The following is a 19,880-nucleotide window of genomic DNA, read 5'->3' as shown; positions in this document are numbered from 1 at the left end:
CTTTTATTTCTTTGTCTAGCCTAATTGCCCTGGCTAAGACTTCCAACACGATGTTGAATAAGAGTGGTGATAAAGGGCATCCTTGTCTGGTTCCCGTTCTCAAGGGAAATGCTTTCAGGTTCTCTCCATTTAGAGTGATATTGGCTGTTGGCTTTGCATAGATGCCCTTTATTATGTTGAGGAATTTTCCTTCAATTCCTATTTTGGTAAGAGTTTTTATCATGAATGGGTGTTGGACTTTGTCAAATGCCTTTTCTGCATCAATTGATAAGATCATGTGGTTTTTGTCTTTTGTTTTATTTATGTGATGGATTACATTAATGGTTTTCCTGATATTAAACCAGCCTTGCATACCTGGTATAAATCCCACTTGATCAGGGTGAATTATTTTTTTGATGTGTTGTTGGATTCTATTGGCTAGAATTTTGTTGAGGATTTTTGTATCAATGTTCATGAGGGATATAGGTCTATAATTTTCTTTTTTTGTAATGTCTTTACCTGGTTTTGGTATCAGGCAGATGGTGGCTTCATAGAATGAGTTGGGTAGTATTCCGTCATTTTCTATGCTTTGGAATACCTTTAGTAGTAGTGGTGTTAACTCTTCTCTGAAAGTTTGGTAGAACTCTGCAGTGAAGCCGTCCGGGCCAGGGCTTTTTTTTGTTGGGAGTTTTTTGATTACCGTTTCAATCTCTTTTTTTGTTATGGGTCTATGTAGTTGTTCTACTTCTGAATGTGTTAGTTTAGGTAGGTAGTGTTTTTCCAGGAATTCATCCATTTCTTCTAGGTTTGCAAATTTGTTAGAGTACAATTTTTCGTAGTAATCTGAAATGATTCTTTTAATTTCATTTGGTTCTGTTGTGATGTGGTCCTTCTCATTTCTTATTCGGGTTATTTGTTTCCTTTCCTGTATTTCTTTAGTCAGTCTAGCCAGTGGTTTATCAATTTTGTTAATTTTTTCAAAGAACCAGCTTTTGGCTTTGTTAATTCTTTCGATTGTTTTTCTGTTCTCTAATTCATTTAGTTCAGCTCTAATTTTTATTATTTGTTTTCTTCTGGTGCCTGATGGATTCTTTTGTTGCTCAGTTTCTATTTGTTCAAGTTATCGGGACAGTTCTCTGATTTTGGCTCTTTCTTCTTTTTGTATGTGTGCATTTATTGATATAAATTGGCCTCTGAGCACTGCTTTTGCTGTGTCCCAGAGGTTTTGATAGGAAGTATTTTCATTCTCGTTGCTTTCTATGAATTTCCTTATTCCCTCCTTGATGTCTTCTATATCCCAGTCTTTTTTCAGGAGGGTATTGTTCATTTTCCAAGTATTTGATTTCTTTTCCCTAGTTTTTCTGTTATTGATCTCTAGTTTTATTGCCTTGTGGTCTGAGAAGATGCTTTGTAATATTTCGATGTTTTGGACTCTGCAAAGGTTTGTTTTATGACCTAATATGTGGTCTATTCTAGAGAATGTTCCATGTGCGCTAGAAAAAAAAGTATACTTTGCAGCAGTTGGGTGGAGAGTTCTGTATAAGTCAATGAGGTCAAGTTGGTTGATTGTTGTAATTAGATCTTCCGTGTCTCTGTTGAGCTTCTTACTGGATGTCCTGTCCTTCTCCGAAAGTGGTGTGTTGAAGTCTCCTACTATAATTGTGGAGGTCTCTATCTCGCTTTTCAATTCTGTTAAAATTTGATTTATGTATCTTGTAGCCCTGTCATTGGGTGTGTAAATATTTAATATGGTTATGTCTTCCTGATCAATTGTCCCTTTTATCATTATATAGTGTCCTTCTTTATCCTTTGTGGTGGATTTAAGTCTAAAATCTATTTTGTCAGAAATTAATATTGCTACTCCTCTTCTTTTTTGCTTATTGTTTGCTTGATATACTTTTTTCCATCCTTTGAGTTTTAGTTTGTTTGTGTCTCTAAGTCTAAGGTGTGTCTCTTGTAGGCAGCATATAGATGGATCGTGTTTCTTTATCCAGTCTGTGACTCTCTGTCTCTTTATTGGTGCATTTAGTCCATTTACATTCAGGGTAATTATAGATAAATAAGTTTTTAGTGCTGTCATTTTGATGCCTTTTTATGTGTGTTGTTGACAATTTCATTTTTCCACATACTTTTTTGTGCTGAGGCGTTTTTCTTAGTAAATTGTGAGATCCTCATTTTCATAGTGCTTGACTTTATGTTAGTTGAGTCGTTACGTTTTTCTTGGTTTTTATCTTGAGTTATAGAGTTGTTATACCTTTTTGTGGTTACCTTATTATTTACCCCTATTTTTCTAAGTAAAAACCTAACTTGTATTGTTCTATATCGCCTTGTATCACTCTCCATATGGCAGTTCAATGCCTCCTGTATTTAGTCCCTCTTTTTGATTATTGTGATCTTTTACCTATTGACTTCCATGATTCCGTTATGTGTTTTTTTTTTTTTTTAATTAATCTTAATTTGTTTGTTTTTGTGATTTCCCTGTTTGAGTTTATATCAGGACGTTCTGTTTTGTGACCTTGTGTTGTGCTGATATCTGATATTATTGGTTCTCTGACCAAACAATATCCTTTAGTATTTCTTGTAGCTTTGGTTTGGTTTTTGCAAATTCTCTAAACTTGTGTTTGTCTGTAAATATCTTAATTTCGCCTTCATATTTCAGAGAGAGTTTTGCTGGATATATGATCCTTGGCTGGCAGTTTTTCTCCTTCAGTGTTCTGTATATGTCGTCCCATTCCCTTCTTGCCTGCATGGTTTCTGCTGAGTAGTCAGAACATATTCTTATTGATTCTCCCTTGAAGGAAACCTTTCTTTTCTCCCTGGCTGCTTTTAAAATTTTCTGTTTATCTTTGGTTTTGGTGAGTTTGATGATAATATGTCTTGGTGTTTTTCTTTTTGGATCAATCTTAAATGGGGTTCGATGAGCATCTTGGATAGATATCCTTTCGTCTTTCATGATGTCAGGGAAATTTTCTGTCAGGAGTTCTTCAACTATTTTCTCTGTGTTTTCTGTCCCCCCTCCCTGTTCTGGGACTCCAATCACCCGCAGGTTATCCTTCTTGATAGAGTCCCACATAATTCTTAGGGTTTCTTCATTTTTTTTAATTCTTTTATCTGATTTTTTTTCAGCTATGTTGGTGTTGATTCCCTGGTCCTCCAGATGTCCCAGTCTGCATTCTAATTGCTCGAGTCTGCTCCTCTGACTTCCTAGTGCGTTGTCTAATTCTGTTATTTTATTGTTAATCTTCTGGATTTCTACATGTTGTCTCTCTATGGATTCTTGCAACTTATTAATTTTTCCACTATGTTCTTGAATAATCTTTTTGAGTTCTTCAACAGTTTTATCGGTGTGTTCCTTGGCTTTTTCTGCAGTTATCCTAATTTCATTTGTGATATCATTAAGCATTCTGTAAATTAGTTTTTTATATTCTGTATCTGATAATTCCAAGATTGTACCTTCATTTGGGAAAGATTTTGATTCTTTTGTTTGGGGGGTTGGAGAAGCTGTCATGGTCTGCTTCTTTAAGTGGTTTGATATGGATTGTTTTCTCCGCGCCATCACTGGGAAACTAGTTTTTCCAGAAAATCTGCTAAAAAGAAATGCAGTCAGATCCCTATCAGAGTTCTCCCTTTGGCTCAGGCTATTCAGATGTTAATGAAGCCGCCTGGGGAGGGTGGGGGAGGGAACAGAGAGATAGGAGAGTAGCACCTCAGAATATAGCCAGAGTTGCTTGTCTTGCTTGGAATGACTATTATATCTGAGATTCCCGCGGGGCGCGTCGCCTATGTGTGCTGGCTGTGTGGACATTGCCCCCGGGGGGTCTGGCCCGCTGGAGTCACGGTCAGATCCTCCGCTTCCAGCCCCACGCCCAGCGTCAAGCTCCCCTACTGGGACGGTGCACTCTCGACTCCAAAATCAGTCGCTGCCTCCCGGGGACTTCTCGTCCCTCCAGCCGTGTGGCCGTGCCGCACCCGAGAGCCAGTTAGGCCTCCTCCTGGGGTTAGTTCAGATGGGTGGAGCAGCTCCCCGTGCTTGTGCCGTGACCGAGTGTCCCGGCTGGGACGCTGTTCTCCCCGCTCCAATACCAGTCGCTGCCTCCCGGGGACTTCTCCTACCGGCTGCGTCCCACGCCGCCCGCACGACCCAGCTGGTCCCCTTCCCGGGGTTAGCTCAGGGGGGTGGAGCAACTCTCTGTGTTTATGCCGTACCTGCGTCCAGTCCAAATCCCTGCGGGACGGTTCCCCGGCTCGGACGCTGCTCTTTCTGCTCCAAGACCAGTCACTGCCTCCCGGGGACTTCTCCTACCGGCTGCGTCCCACGCCGCCCGTGGAACCGGCTGGTCCCCCTCCCGGGGTTAGTTCAGGGGGGTGGAGCAGCTCTCTGTGCTTGTGCCGTACCTGACTGGTGCGCTGGCTCCAGGCTCTGGAAACAATCGCTGCTTCCCCGTATTAGTTCGTTCTCCGTCTCTAAATCTGTGTTTGTTGTTCAGGGTTCGTAGATTGTTATGTATGTGATCGATTCACTTGTTTTTCCGTGTCTTTGTTGTAAGAGGGATCCGAGGTAGCATCTGCCTAGTCCGCCATCTTGGCTCCACCCCCAACAGTGTATAAACTTTTAAAAAATGCAATAGGAATCTAACAACAGAGGACTTCGCTAATCTGTACGCTTAGACATTATAAGTCATTTTGATACATTTTACCCTAAATTGAAATTACAGCACACATTAATCTTGTTCAAAGTCTGCTAAACACATGGCTTCTAAAACTGCTTGCTTTAATACTCAATTTTTCAAGGCATATGCAAGTAGGAATGAAATAAAGTGTTCTCCCCTCAAATGAGGAAACAAAATTTTGGCATATGCTAACTCAAATATGAAATATGCTGAATTTGAGACACTGTTGTAAATATAATCATTTGGTACCTTCATAGTGAAATGTTACTATCAATTTCTTTGCAGAGAAACTTTAAATCCACATTATTTCTCAAAAGAAGCTGACATCTTTGCTATTTCTCAAAAAGAAATTTTTATCCAAAATTTTTAAGATTTAAATAAGAGCAAAGCGGGTAAGGTCTGAGATTATTATCTTAAGCCATTCACTTAGACGCAAACAAAATTTCACTTAAACACAGCGCTACTGACCAGGCCATAAAACAACACAGTGGGATGACTCACCAGAGATTCTTGGGTCATTTCACTGACCCCTCAAAAACTTCCGATGGGAGTCAAGGAAGTAAAGTTATGGATCCTTAGGTAACTATGACATGTTACTTGAAATAATCAGTCATAAATTTTTAAGTCACCTGCTAAAGCTTTTCACTGTTTTTGTGATTTAATTTTGAAAGCAAAAGGTTTAGGTAAGAAACAGGGGGAGAACAAATGAATTTATCTCCTACAGCAGAGTTTTTTTTTTTTTTTTTGGCAAAAGCAAAAAGTTAGAAAATTGATGTACTGTTTCCATGGAAATACTGATAAAAAACTGATTGCGAGTTCTAATGGATTCCTTTTAAAGAGTGTTAAAAATATAAATGGTGTGTAGAGCGGGAAGGGGAGGGGGCTGCCAGGAGAATCTGAAGAAAATATGAATCATCTCAGAGCCAAATTTTTTTGTTGGATTATGGGAATCAATGCTGATCATAAAACTTAAAAGCTATCTTGAGGATTATCAGGTTTTATTTTGTGTTACTATCTCACCATCATTTTTATATTCTTTCTATACGATATGATTTAACTGACACAACATCCTATTATGAGTTCGTTAAGACGTATATTTGCAATTATTTCCTGTAATGCACCATCAAAATCAGCAGTAAAAATGAAGAGTGATTTAATAAATCAGTCATCGGATATAATATGAGAAGACAAGAAAGGTTAGAAGGAAAATCAGGGATTTATTAATTTTGGGTTTACAGTAGCTAACTATATTTCAAAAGAAGATAGTTTTTTTTTTCCGATAATGGGGAATAAAAATTCACCCACACAACTTGCAGTTAAAAATGCCTGCTTTCAGTGCCATTAATATCACATTCGAAATTTCCATGCAATCACTTGTGAGGTAAACACCAAACCCTTTGCTGTCAAGTCGATTCAGTCTCATAGTGACCCTATAGGACAGAAGAGAACTGTTCCACACTGTTTCTAAGGAGCGGCTGGTAGATTTGAACTGTCAACCTTTAGGTTAGCAGGCAAGCTGTTAACCACTGTGCCACCAGGGTTCCTAAGTAAACACAGTATGCCAAAATCATGTATCTGTCATACACCTACGCCAATATCCCCAAGTACACAACTCAGGCCTGACCCAGTCATGTTTCTGAACTCAGTAAATGAGTCATAGAAAATGTGAACAAATCAATGTTACATTTGGCTTTGATTAAAATTGCAGGTACAAGTGTTCTCATTTCAATACTAAAAAAAAGATTCTGAATGCTTAGGCAACATCAGTTTCAAATACCCTTTTATAGAAAGTGCTCATTAATGACAACCTACATCACTGCAGAAGCTGCTCTAACACTTGATAGCTAGGTGCTATTTCTAAGCGATGTGGTGCGTTATTATATTATTTCAAGTCATTATAAAGTGAGGTAGAGCTGTCAACTGAAGTCTCACCTTTGACCGTTTAACACACTTCGATTACCTCTCGCACCCTTCCTTCCTGTCACTGTCAGATAACTCCCCTCTCTGCACCAATTACAAGGGGTTTTTCTGCCCATAAGGAGCTGTGGTGGTACAGTGGTTAAAGCACTCAGCTGCTAATCGAAAGGTTGTCGGTTCAAACCCACTAGTCACTCCACAGGACAAAGATGTGACAGTCTGCTTCTGTGAAGACTACAGCCTTGGAAACCCTATGGAGCGGCTCTGCCCCGTCCTGTCAGGTCACCAGGAGTTGGAACTGACCTGTCAGCAGTGGGCTTTGCTTCTGCTACCACCACCTGCCTGGGCTGGCCATCTGCACACCTCCTCCCGCCAGGCTGGCCGTGCTGGATTCACCTAGTGGTAATCTGTTGCATGTTTCCAAGCCTGCACTGGACCAGTCACAGCATGAGCTTTCTAGCACAATCCTATGGAAGCATTTAGCACTGGATTTAAATATCATTGCAACTTTCCCATAAAACGAAGGCGCTGGCCAAATTCAATTAAATTTAAGATAATCTTGGGCCTGACATACCCCTAAAGATCAATATTTAAGCTGCAAAGTTAACTTAGGTTTCTTGATAAGTCAGGTGAGTTTAGATGTCTTGATAAATAAGATCAGGTAGTCCGTGTGAATGATCCAGAATGTCACTGCTGATGGCCGTTTCACTCATGCACCTGTGCCTGTGTTGGCAGCTTATAAAAGCGATGAGGCCTAAATATATTTTCCTTATTTTAGTAACATATAAACGCTGCTCCCACAGGGACTTGTTCTGCTGTCTGAATCACAGTGATATCGTTAAGGCTACGGTCATTTTAACGTTATTGACAGAAATTCTTTTCTGTCGATTTATATAACTTCATTCTTTAGACTGGCATCAAGAAAAATCTCGGATTCAAACTTGTCACTCAGAGTATGGGTTGGCAATTATTGTTCAATCTGTAACATCATAAAATACCAGAGTATTACTTTAGGCAGAATAAGTTTTAAAAACTACATTTTTAAAAGAGGCATTAGAGAAAAATTCTAACATAGAATTCAGAACAAATAAACAAGCTAAAGATATTGGAAGTTTAACTTTTTGAAATGTCAATAAAAGCTGTTATAAAGGTTTTAATTCCTAAAAACAAACTATTCCAAGTTAAAGATACTACAAGTATTTCTTTGACTAAAATGAAGGTTACCATGTAATAAATCAGGCCAAAAGCCACCATCATTCTCAGTCACAGTCTGTCTTTGAAGAGGAGAGGAAAAGACAGGGTTTCCCAAGCAGTCCCAATTCAAGGCGAAACAGCAGGCCTGCCAAGGCAGGAGCAGCTTGTTCACCTCATCCCCACCCCACCTGCATCCGTTCCCACAAGACGTGGCCACAAGGGCAAAGAGGAACTCAGCCCAACTGGTCTCTAGAACAGGGCACTCTTCCAGATAGTTTTCAAAATTTAAGGAAAAAAACCAGGTTTCTCATTCAATATTCACAATAAGTCTCTCAAAGTTCACTATGACTAGCATCAAAACACCCATATTGTTTATTGAAAAATTGCAGAAAAAGTGATAGGAAATATCAAAATACCTTCAATTTTGACAATTTACTCATCGGTGTACCTGTGATCATGTTTCAAAAACCAATCATAAGGAGACACTACTTTAAAAACACAGAGGGAAAATTCATTAGATTCCCAAGTTCCCAGGCATGACCAATGGACACAGGTGGTTCCCTGCACTGCCTGGAGGGCTAACATAAAAAATGACACATTCTGTACTCTGGAACTAAATTTTGCCTTGTAAGATACAGAAAAAAATGCACCACGTGGAAGGTATCTCATGAACAATATCCGGCTTTCATGAGTTCTTGTATAAAGTACCGTTTCATTTAAATCCAGAGGAATTATAATGGAGATCTTTGAATTGCAAGGCTTCTGGCAGCTTTTCCTAAGAGAGCAATGGTTTGCTCAGATAGCGAGAGGCCTGGCAGACATACTGGTCAAGGACGAAGTGTAAGCTGAAAAGTTCTCAGAGCTTAGAAGAGCAGTGCTTATATTTTCAGGCAATTACTGATTGCTCATTAAACAAACGAATGAAAGAAAGAACAAAGTTTGGAAGCTAATATGACTAAGGTAGAAGATCCAATCAAGGCTTCAGAGATCTATTCAAATTAAATTAAACCCTTTCACCTCTAAAAACATCTAGCTAACCACTATTTAAAGGGGGGCCTGTAAAGTCTCCAGAGGGATAAAGGGGTTAAGCTGGATCTACAAAGAAAGCAGGTGCAAATGAAATACACACAGTTTTAGAGCTTATACGGTGAGCCAATGCCCTCCTAAAAACCTGCTAGGACAGGGTTTCAAAGGAGTTGGATTGTTGCCCCAAAGCTTAGAGCGATCAGGTGCACATACTGCCCCTGCAGCAGCAACAACACACACAATTAACTGCAGAGTAAAACCGTATGTACTCACCCTCCTAATAGTATCTGCGGCTGGTTGGATTCGTTTGTGACACCAAATACGTCAGGAATTAAATCACCATTGAAGCTGAAAAGAAAACATTAAGCATTTATTTTATTAAATTCTACTCTTCTCACTTAGCTAGAAAAAAAAAAAACTTTTAGGAGATATGGTAGACATTGCATTACAGTATCTAGCTGTAGTCAACGAAATGTGAGCACAAGTGACGTGTCACTTTCAGGCCGAAGCATTTGTCACTGGACCTTCCAGCCCTCTCTAAGCCTGCTGTGGCAATGAGAAGAATATGTGTTTCAGACGGTGAAGCCTCTGACAGCCTACACGGAGTGATGGCATGGAGCAGAGCCTATTAGTGAACCTCACGGACATGTACTGTGAGCAAGAAACTAACTTTCACTGTGAGATTTTGGAGTTGTTTTCAACCGCTACAAGATCTAGCCTACCCCTGTGTGAGAAGAAGACAGCACTGACTCCTAGAAACTTACTTCAGAATCCTGACCCAAATTGTTTAGTTAGATGGGCTTAGGAGAAATAACCCACAAAAGTAATCTCCAGTTGGTAAAAAAAATTCATACTGGCCACTGAATATTATAACAACGAGAAAGAAATCAAGCCAAGTGCCCTTAAAATTAATCCATGAATTTCCAGTTCAGACTATCATGGCCACTGGCCTGTCGATGTATGGCTATGATTTCAGTAACTGCAAGAATGGTGGTGCTGGAGGCGGAATGTGACTATACACCATTACAGTCCCAAGAATGATCTCTACCTCAATACCAAAAACTCCTGCTAGGAATCTGGATTAAGTTTATCATGGTACATGAGTCTATTCAAGGAAACACATTGATAACGCTAAAGGAGACTTGTAAAAAGGACCAAAATTTCTCCTTAATGTAGAAATCTTTCTAAATTTCTGGAGGAAACCCTGTATCTTTCATATCGTCAATCAAGCACTAATAGTTTTTACTAAAAATGGTTATCTTAATCAACATAAATCCATATGGAGCTTATTCAAAGCTATTAAAAGCACAAACTTCTTCCTTTTTCCAAAATACTGAATTTTAGTTTCTTTCCTCCATCATGACAAATAAATATCATATAACCGAAGAGTACAGGCCTCTATCAACGTTAGCTGTTATTGTTAGGTGCCATCTAGTCAGTTCCAGCTCAGAGCAACCCTATGTATAACAGAACGAAACACTGCCTGGTCCTGGGCCATCCTCACAATCGTTGATATGCCTGTGCCCATTGTTGCAGCCAACTAGGAAGAGTAAACTTTTGGTCAATTCTAATCTGCAAGGTAATTTCCTATGCAAAAGATTTTATGTTTGTTAAGTTCAATATCATTCAAAGGGAAGCAAGCACATACTTACTCCATAATTAGTGGTTGATCTTGAAAGGTCCTATTGAGTATGGTCATATTCTTAGGATCTGTAGGGAAAGAAAAAATATAAATTAGACAAGGCATTTTATATTATTTCTGGTATCTACACTTAGAGGAGAATATCCTTTTATGTTTTTCAAGATTTATCTCTAATTTATTCCAAATATTACCACTAACAAGAAACCATAAATCTAACTTAAGTGAGATCAAGTGTGTAAAGAACACACTGGGAGAATTCATTCTACAGTGAAGATCAAGCCTCCTCCTGAGGCTTCAATCTGCATATCCCTTAGGCAAGCCTTCTTTACATATAATTTACACTTGGAGCAATTGGCGATTCACAAGCCCAAATAAGCAAAATACCTGACTGTGTAATGTCCACACTTGTATGTGTGCAGTGCATGTACACAGTCAGCCTTTTTAAATATTTACTGAATTAACACAGAGCTTGATATTCCTGCTCACATTCCCAAATGGTACAAAAAATGCAACTGTATTTTACTTCCTTGAAATATAGCTCCCTGTAAAAGTTGTCTATTTTGGTATAATTAATTGGCCCTCCTGAGAAGACTTGAAGGTTTGTGGGTGGATATGGTAGACTGGCTCTCGATCTCCACTCTAGCTTTTTTTGTGTGTTCTTGTACTGGGGAGACTAGAAACCAAGGATAGCATTCCAGATATCTGCATGCTTGAGATTCTGAGCAAAATTCAAGCCAGGCTAATCAGATACACTGTGAGTTTTGGAAGGCCGAAGTGAGAAGGCTCTGCTTCTGCTGTTTCTTAGTGTCTGATCACTAATCTGCCAGAATCAAGAGACAGAGGGTGGGGCTCCCGTTTTGCCTTGAGTGAGAGTAAGAGCAGGCATGCTGTCATCCTTACAGTCACTCTGTAGCTGGCTAGTGTCTAATAGTGAAAGAGGTAATACATAGTTCCTTGATGGCTGTGGGGAGTTACTCAAAGTTCATCCTATAATCTGTCCTAATAATTCTGTAACCCATTAAACGCCTTCAATAAATCTTTCTTTCTTAAGCCACCGAGAGTGAACTTTGTTCTCTGTAACTACTTCAGACTGGTACTGGGTAGAAAAAGAAAATCAGAAAATAAGCTTTTAAAAAGTTTATATAGATAATTACTGACACTCGAGAACTGCATTTTGAACTGATTTCAGAACAATGTTCTTGGTATTTTTACCTAAGAATAGTAGGCGTATTTTTCCTTCAGTAACAAATGAGGACTATGAAAAATTCTTACAATAAATTTACCTAATGTCTGATTTTGTCCCCAGAAGATAACAGCTCCCAAATCACCGCTGGCATGGTTTTGGGGATGATATGTCAGAAGGACATCCATTTGTGAGTCTCCGTCGTAATCCCCAGGGACTACACTGGTTATCAATGCACTGTGATTCCTAAAACAAATGAGCATTTAAAAATACCCAAATTATCATTAAAAAAAGACACCTCCACAGTTCTACTATGCAAGTGTATGCTTAATATAAAAGTTTAAACTTCACAGAATCAATTTCATTGTTTTCTTTAATATCTTATCCTTTACGTATGCAGACCTCTTTAACAGGGAGTAAAGAGCTCAGGGTTAATACAGAGTAGTCTTAAGACACAAGATAAATCTGAAATATATTAAGAAGAAGCTCAGTTTCATGTTCAAGCATTGACTCATATAGTTCTATTATTTAGTTGGTTCCTTTCTCAAGACATTTGACATTTGAACGGTGTTTATAATAAATGTTTACAAGAAAGAATACCACTATGATTTTGTTAAAATATATTATTTACAAAATATTTAATTTGGGATTTTAATTGTAGATTCTAGATTTACAGTGAAAGTTAGATAATTCTACTTCTGAAAGCTAGTCAAGAAATAAGTTCTTTTTCACCAAACTTGGTACTACACTAACCAAATGTACTTACCTAGTTTTATATTTTTAATCATAAATACTCCAAAATCATTTCTATTAAACTTGAAAACTTAACAGAACATCCTGCAGTCTTGCCATAATGTTGTCTGGGCAACTCAACCAAAAAATAGGTCTTAAATTCAATTCATATTGAATTCTACTTAGAGCAAATAGAAAGACAGGAAGTTTCAAATTAGACTATGGATCATTATTTCCTAAATAGCATCAAGAATCTAAAACTATGTACACAGAGATTTTACCTAAAGTGAAAGTGAGGAAAATATTGTTAAGAAAAACAATATAATAACAGCCTTATTACCATGCATCCTCTTACCATCTCAGGTATTATATATCAAGTGCTTAATGTCTCATTTACTCTTCACCACCTGAACTAGGTATTGTTATCCTCATTTAACAGACTAGGAAACTGAGGTTCAGGGTGAGTAAGTAGTTTCCAGGGTTAAACAGCTAGTTAAAGGGAATACCCGGACTTCAAATAGTTGTGTGGGCCTCTGAAATTCGTCGTCATCACAGTAAAAATATTTTTAGTAGTGGCAGTTTCTTCAAAAGATTCCAACAATACTTGAAGCTTTCCATGAAAAATACCCTGTCTTTAAAAATGACAAGCTATAGCAACCATATATGCTAACCAGCTGCCTTCCGGTTGACTTCAACTTGTGGCGACCCCATGTGTGTCAGAGTAGAACTGTGTTCCATAGGTTTTCAAGTGCTGATTTTCTGGAAGTAGATTGCCAGGTCTTTCTTTTCCAAGGTGCCTCCGAGTGGACTTGAACCTCCACACTTTCAGTTAGCACCTAAAGTTCCCAGAGAAAAAAGACTCAAAAAGGAAGGCCTTCTGCCTCGAAAACTCCTGAAAGGCCCAGAATTTGGAGTTATCAGAAATAGTGGAAGACAAGAGTGAGGCACAGAGCTGAAAATAGGTTGATCTGAAAGTCTGTTTTCTGAGTGGCGGTCCCTTCTCCTTCTGGTTCAGCTAGGCAAGAACCAAGAAGTTTATTCTTTGGAAAGTCTCAGGCATTGGGGATTTAAGTTACAGCAGAAGGTAAGGGTGAGACCTTAAATTAAACACAAGGAGTTAAGAAAAAGTCTACAGAGAATAGGTTTGACCCAGCTCCACTCTATTCCTGGAGCACTGGTGGCACAGGAGTTAAGAGATCGGCTGCTAACCAAAAGGCTAGCAGTTCAAATCTACTGGCTGTTCCTTGGAAACCCTATGGGGTAGTTCTACCCTGTCATACAGGGTCACTGAGTTGGAATGGACTCAATGGCAATGGGTTGTTTTTTCTTTTCTTTTTTTTTTTTTTTGCCATCCTATTCCTAGAATGCCAGCAGTCAGGAATATACCCACAGGGTGAGAGACAGTAGACAAGTCCCACTCATGCAAAGAGCTTCCAGTGAGCTCTGTAGTGCCTTACTCTTAAATATGAATAGACACCTGGCTTTTGGGAAAACAAGAGATAATGGAGGGAACAAAAGAAAACTTCAAAACTATACTTGGAGAGATAAACCAAACTTGCTGGTGTTGAGTCAATTCAGACTCACAGCAACCCTACAGGACAAGGCAGAACTGCCCCATAGGGTTTCCAAGGCTGTAAATCTTTAAAGAAGCAGACTGTCACATCTTTCTCCTGGAAGAGCGGCTGGTGGGTTTAACCCCCCAACCTTTTGGTCAGCAGCCTAGTGTTTTAACCACCACACCATTAGGTCATAAGAGAGAACAGTATGTCCATTATAAAAGAACAATATGTTAAAAGAAAAAAAAAAAAGAGAGAACAAAAAAAAATCTTGGAAATTAAAAATATGACAGCTAAAATAAAAAATTCCATAGAAGGCTTGGAAGATAAAGTTGAGAAAAAACCTCCTGAAAAGAAAAATAAAACAAAATAACAAAAAATAGATAAGATAAAGGACTAAAGGATGAAGCCAGGCAGTGCAATACCCAGCTGGTGGGAATTCTCAAGGAAAAAAAAAAAAAAGTCAAAGAAATAATATTAGAACATTTCAGAGAGCCCCAAGGACAGAAGCCTCCAGTTTGAAAAAAAAAAAAAAAGTTTGAAAGGGCCCAACAAATGCTCAGAATAATGAATGAAATGTAATCTACACCAAGGCACATCATGAAATTTCAGTGCAAAAGGGATAAGGAGGAGACTAAGAGTTCTCAAAATTAAAAATAGAACAAGTCATATTTGAAGGAATAGGAGAAGGAATGACACTGGATTTTTCAGCAATAGTGCGGGAAGCTAGAAGACCATTAGCCAAACCAAACTGTTAAGAATGAGTGCGTATAAAAAGTTTCTGGACATTCGAGGACCTACTATGCATCCTTTCTTGGGAATTTCCTGAAGGATGCACTCCAGTGAAATAAAGGAAGAAACAAAGAAGGTGGCACAGGATCCAAAAAATGAGGGATCAAACAAAGAAAAGCCAAGGGAAAGTACCCAGTGCGGAGGATTTGTTATAGCTGCGAAGAAATTAAGGATATGTACATAGAAAACTACGGAGTTTATTTTAAAAAAAACCATTTACTCCAGGGGAGGAAACTGTACAAGATGTAAAATATTGTACAGTACCTGGTTCTGAAGTACACAGAATCTGCATGGTCAAAAAAAGAATTACAATATAACTATCCTGAGATGATAGATATAGATCCTTAATGATGCAAATAAAAAAACCATGTCATGATGGTTAAAAATGATAAATCAAGAAATTACAGTGTAAACATTTATTTTAAAATATGGAAATAAACACCAGAAGAAACACCTATAAATTTTAAAAGTAGTTGTATTTGAGTGGAAGAGGGAAAGAAAGAGTGGTTACTTTTACTCTGAAAAATATTTTAAATTAAATAGAAATCTAGAGCTTATACATTTTAAAAGTATATAAAACAATCAGTATTGCATTAATAAAAAAACAAGTTTGTTTTTTTTTTTTAAAGTTAGCAGAACTCAAGCCCTTAAATGTGCCATAAATTTCCTTCTAATCTTCCAAGAAAAATCACTTCTGGGCAGTTAGTTCACTTCTTGTACATAACATTTATTAACTTATGCTCCCTGTCTACTGCATGCATGCTGACATCCAGTACTCACGAACAGTACTCAAGACAGTTAAATTCCTCTTTATCCATTCATAACGTTTCTTCTGATGTTCTAACTCAAAGCAATTTTTTTTACATTTGTCTGAGTTTAAATAAAGTATTGTAGAGTCCAAAACTCATCACTCCATAAAGGCACTTTTACAGTGGCTTCTTAAGCAGTCTCTCATCTTTCCTCATGCCAATTCATCCTACCAAACCAGAAAAACCAAACCCATTGCTGTCCAGTTGATTTCAACTCACAGTGACCCTAGGACAGAGTAGAACTTCCCCACAGTGTTCCCAAGGCCGTAAATCTTTACAGAAACAGGCTGCCACATCTTTCTCCCATGGAGTGGCTGGTTGGTTCAAACCACTGACCTTTTAGTTAGCAGCTGAGCACTTAACCACTGTGCCACCAGGGCTCTTCCCCAATTCACCCTATATGTGGTTAGCAAGCGTGTCAACTTAAAATACCACCTTTACTATCTCCCTTTTGTATAAGAACCTGTAATGACTCCTTACTGTCTGCACGATCAAGTTCAAACGCGTTCTGGTACCTGTGAAGGTCTCCGGGGGCCCCGATTTCATCCTCCTAACCTCTAACTGCCCAAGTGCATCCTCTACTTCTCACAGACAAACCTTCCAGCCCCCTGCTCACAACATTCTGTTTTTACGGCTGTTGTTTTAAATGCTGTGTCCCCAACCTTGAACACTCCAGGCCAAATTTCATTCATCCTAAAATTGACTTGATAGCAAGTAAGAGCAGCAACAAAGCCAAGCTCAAGTCTCCTGACCTTCTGGAAGCTGCCACACTAGCCTGCACTGACCCAGCTCTTCCTCCTTCAACCCCGACAGCAATCAACCTTGCTTCTTGTAGTTTCAAAACCGCTTGGCTCACTAGCGCTGAGGGTCACTATGTTTTTCATGCAATGCCAGCCATATACAAAGAAAAATAAGGACTATCATTTAAACAATATTTTTGAAATTCAAATTTCAAAATTTTAAAAGTTTCAAAAGTTTGATCTGAACTCTTTCAAAATAAACCTTAAAAAACTCACCATCTACCAGCTGATAAAGAATTCGAACAGCAGTCACTGACCTTTTCCTGGCTGCACACTACTCCCTCCCCGGCAATACATGGTTGATCTGAGGAGCCTCCTCTGAGGAGCCTCCTGTACCAATGGCTCCCACAGTCACAGTCAGGGTGAGGCATAACTCCCAACACATTCTAGAAAGTGTATCAGATGACAAGGGATAAGGAGTATTCTCACAGAAACAGGTCAGGCTCCACACAATTTTTTAAAAGTAAACTATTTTTAAACTTTGATACTTTCACTGTTTTTCCTAACAAATTACTCGCTGCTCACACCTAGTGGTTTTGTATCACAATACCACAGTTGAGCAAGACTGATTTCAAAGACAAGCCAACCAGCTATCGCATGTTCATTATAACACTAAAGACTAGTATTTTGCAGAAAAAAACACGTTTGTACTTACTTCAAGGATAGCTTTACTTTGGGTTTAAAATAGGGTGCGTTCTGGTCTGCCAAAAAGACGACTAAATCATTTCCTAAAAGAAGCGAATATATGATATTAGAAAAATGTTTCCCAGTAAGAAATCCAGTCAGTAGTCACAAGAAGCTTTTCAGGCACTGTTCTCAAGAAGGTAACTTTTATTCTCTCCAGTTTATCTGTCCTCTCAAGGACAGTTCCACTAGTCTAATGGAATGGGGTCCACCAAATAGTATATCACATGTGCCATATTCAAAGCAACAGAGAAATAAGCAGCGCGAACACCGAAAACTCTGGTGGATCGAGAGATGCTGAAGTCAGTGGTGTCTGCCAGGAATCAGACTGGATGACTTAAGAGAACCACACAGGAACACGCTTTCTAGCCTTATTGAAAGTTTTATCTTCCCAAATCTAACAACATAGTCCCTTTAAGGCCGTTTAGTTCATCACACAGATGCATCACACCAAGGACACAAGAATTCCGACCGCAGGTATCTGACTAGTAACAACGATGTGACTAAGCGTGCACGCGCAAAAGCTGAAGCCTCCAAGGCTCCTTGTGGCTCCTGTGGAACCATCCCTCAGGATGATGCATTCTCAGACCTCAATGAGCATTCATTGGGACAGACTTTTCACACTGTTGAACCAAAACATATGTCATCATTAAAGTTAAAAGAGTGTCTGTGTCTGGTGTGGATGGAATTTGGCATTGAGTCACACAAAGAGAAAATATCTAGGGTCCACAAGAGACTCTGGGGTCTGACAAGGGCCCCTGGAAGCCTGGGCCAGGATCCTGCCAGTCAGAATCTGTCAGGTCTTCACTTACTTCCTCTGTGGCCTTGATCTTAATTACACAGCACCTGTTTTTGTGGATACTCAACAACACCAGGACCCATTGTCAGCATTAAGATTTACAAAAAAGTTTGCTCAGTGATATATAGCTATCACTAAAGAACTTCCAAGAACCATAAGTTGGTAAAGACAGCAGAGATTTGGGAGACCACGGGGTGACAAAGGTGAGGCATGGGCAGGTGCACACAAAAGACCAGGTAGCTCAGTAGGGAAGGCTTTGCAGTTTGGGAATGCTTCCCTAGGAGAGCTGGGGTTTATCGACTCTCCCTGCTAGAGGCCTGTGTGAGCTGCGGAAGGTTTAGGACCTTGGGAGGACAGAAGACCTTCAGAGACAGCTGGGATTCGGATAAAGGGAGGGTCAGGTAAGTTAGGGCAAGCCAAGAAACCTCCTGTGAAAAACTGAAGTTGCATCTTTTCCTGTTCTACAAAGGTGCAGGGGCTCGGGGGCAGTAAAGCAAAAGGGAAGGAAGAGGCCTTGGGAGCGAATATAGGGGCAAGGCACAAAGAGTCCTGGGAGTCAGGAAGGGCTTTGCAAGGCAGGGGAAAAGGGGTGCGTGAGTCGAGGCCGCAGGCTTCTCAGGTAAAGACGACCGGGGCGTTGCCAGAGCTTCGGGGCTGGAAAAGATGGAGAAAGGGGGTAAGCTATCAAGGGTGCTGGAGATAAGGGGAGGGAAGCAGGGCTGGGAGGGAAGGGGCCGGGAAATGCAGGAGGGCCGGCCACCGGGTTGGGGGATGTGGGGACCACCAGGCGGGGCACCGGGGCGGCGGGCAGAGGGAGGGCCGGGCAAGCACTGACTTTCCCGTAGCACGAAGAGATCCGTCTGCTTGTCGGAGTTGAGGTCTCCGAAGGCCGCTACCGTGCCCCAGGCCTCAGCCCCGAAGAGCTCGGCCGTGACGTTGTGCAGCGCCCGCGCCGGGGCCGGCCCGACTACCAGCAGCACGAGCCCCACAAGCAGCGGCGCCCGAAGCGCCCGGGAGCTCGGCAGCCGACCCGCCGCCGCCATGGCAGCCCCTCGGCCCCCGCCCGCCGGCCTCGCCGCGCTTGACGGCAGCCGTAAAGCGCCGCGCCGCCGGCCGAGCGAGAAAAAGCGCAGCCCCGGCGGCGCGTTCAAGCCGCCGCCGGCTTCCCTCTCAGTCTCCCGTAGGCCGCGGAGCAGGTCGAAGCCGGCTCTGGCGCTCACTTCCGGCCGGCGCGCCTCTCGACAGTGTCGCGCGGGGGGCGGGGCCGGGCGGTGCTGACGGGCGGCCCGGGGGCGGGGGCCACAGTCTCGGCCTGAGCGCGATGGCGGGGGCGGCGGGGCTGGTGGCCGAAGTCAGCTGGAAGGTCCTGGAGCGAAGAGCCCGGACCAAGCGCTCAGGTTTGGCTGGCTGGGGCGCCGCCCCTACCCCCGCACCGTGGGTGGTGTCCTCGCTCCTGCGCCCGGGCGGGCGGCAGGTGGGGGTCCTGCAGGTGAACCTGCGCCCCGTCTTCCCCCCAAGAAAGCGGGCGGCGGCCCGTGCCTGCTCCTGCGGACCCCCCCACCTGCGGACTCCCCCACCTGTAGACTTAGGCGGCGGCCTCAGCTCCGCTGTGTGTTCCCCTCGGAAAGTAGTCACGACACCTCCCTCCCGGAGTCTTCCCTTGGAAATCAGGCGGCGGCCACGTTCCCTTGCAGAAATCAGGTCGCTTCGTCCATAGATAGGACTGCGACCTGGCCTAGGAAGCCAGTGGCCCGCCGTTGCCGTATTTCATCTTTCTTTTACATTGCCCACAAATTCTTAGCCCTAGCAGAAACTGAAGGGCATGAGACCTCAGGCCACGAGGGGGTCACATTGAGCATACTTAGGGCTGGGAGGGATCCCAGGACGTATGGTTCCCAGTTACGGATCCCAAAGCCCAGGCCCCAGAAGGCAGAATGCGCCGCGCAGGCAGTTGTAACGGCTCAAGTGTCCTGAACTGACTTGCCCCAATTGCCAAGTCACGACTTTGAAGTTAGCACTTGAGGCTGGTAACTCCCCAGAGAGCCGGTGCCCTTGTTTCTGGCTGCCTGGAAAAGAACTTGAGCTAAAAATGCGCCT

At 41.4% G+C, this 19,880-nt stretch overlaps 2 protein-coding genes across 5 annotated transcripts in view; one reads left to right on the top strand and one right to left on the bottom strand.

Moving 5' to 3' along the window:
* Positions 1-18,976, bottom strand: part of ITFG1 (integrin alpha FG-GAP repeat containing 1) — a 244,290-nt gene extending 225,314 nt beyond the window's left edge. Inside the window, exons 1-5 of the mRNA XM_049864307.1 lie at positions 18,619-18,976; positions 16,956-17,028; positions 11,712-11,857; positions 10,439-10,496; positions 9,060-9,134 (exon numbers count right to left, since the gene is read on the bottom strand). Of these exons, the coding sequence (XP_049720264.1) occupies positions 9,060-9,134; positions 10,439-10,496; positions 11,712-11,857; positions 16,956-17,028; positions 18,619-18,826 (560 nt within the window). The 5' untranslated portion in view covers positions 18,827-18,976. The remainder of the gene's footprint in view (positions 1-9,059; positions 9,135-10,438; positions 10,497-11,711; positions 11,858-16,955; positions 17,029-18,618) is intronic.
* Positions 18,977-19,087: 111 nt separating this feature from the next.
* The window catches only part of PHKB (phosphorylase kinase regulatory subunit beta), a 257,076-nt gene continuing 256,283 nt past the window's right edge, over positions 19,088-19,880 (top strand). For 3 of the 4 annotated variants that reach the window (XR_007514667.1, XM_049864306.1, XM_049864304.1), the window contains exon 1: positions 19,088-19,180. Coding sequence is in view for 2 of the 4 variants with exons in the window: in XM_049864306.1 (XP_049720263.1) it covers positions 19,105-19,180 (76 nt within the window). In the remaining 2 variants the exon portion in view is untranslated. The remainder of the gene's footprint in view (positions 19,181-19,880) is intronic. The other variant, XM_049864305.1, reaches the window with a different exon arrangement.

Source organism: Elephas maximus, chromosome 21 (genome assembly GCF_024166365.1).
Source record: "Elephas maximus indicus isolate mEleMax1 chromosome 21, mEleMax1 primary haplotype, whole genome shotgun sequence".
Taxonomy (NCBI): domain Eukaryota; kingdom Metazoa; phylum Chordata; class Mammalia; order Proboscidea; family Elephantidae; genus Elephas; species Elephas maximus.
This window is presented reverse-complemented; position numbering and strand designations above follow the sequence as displayed.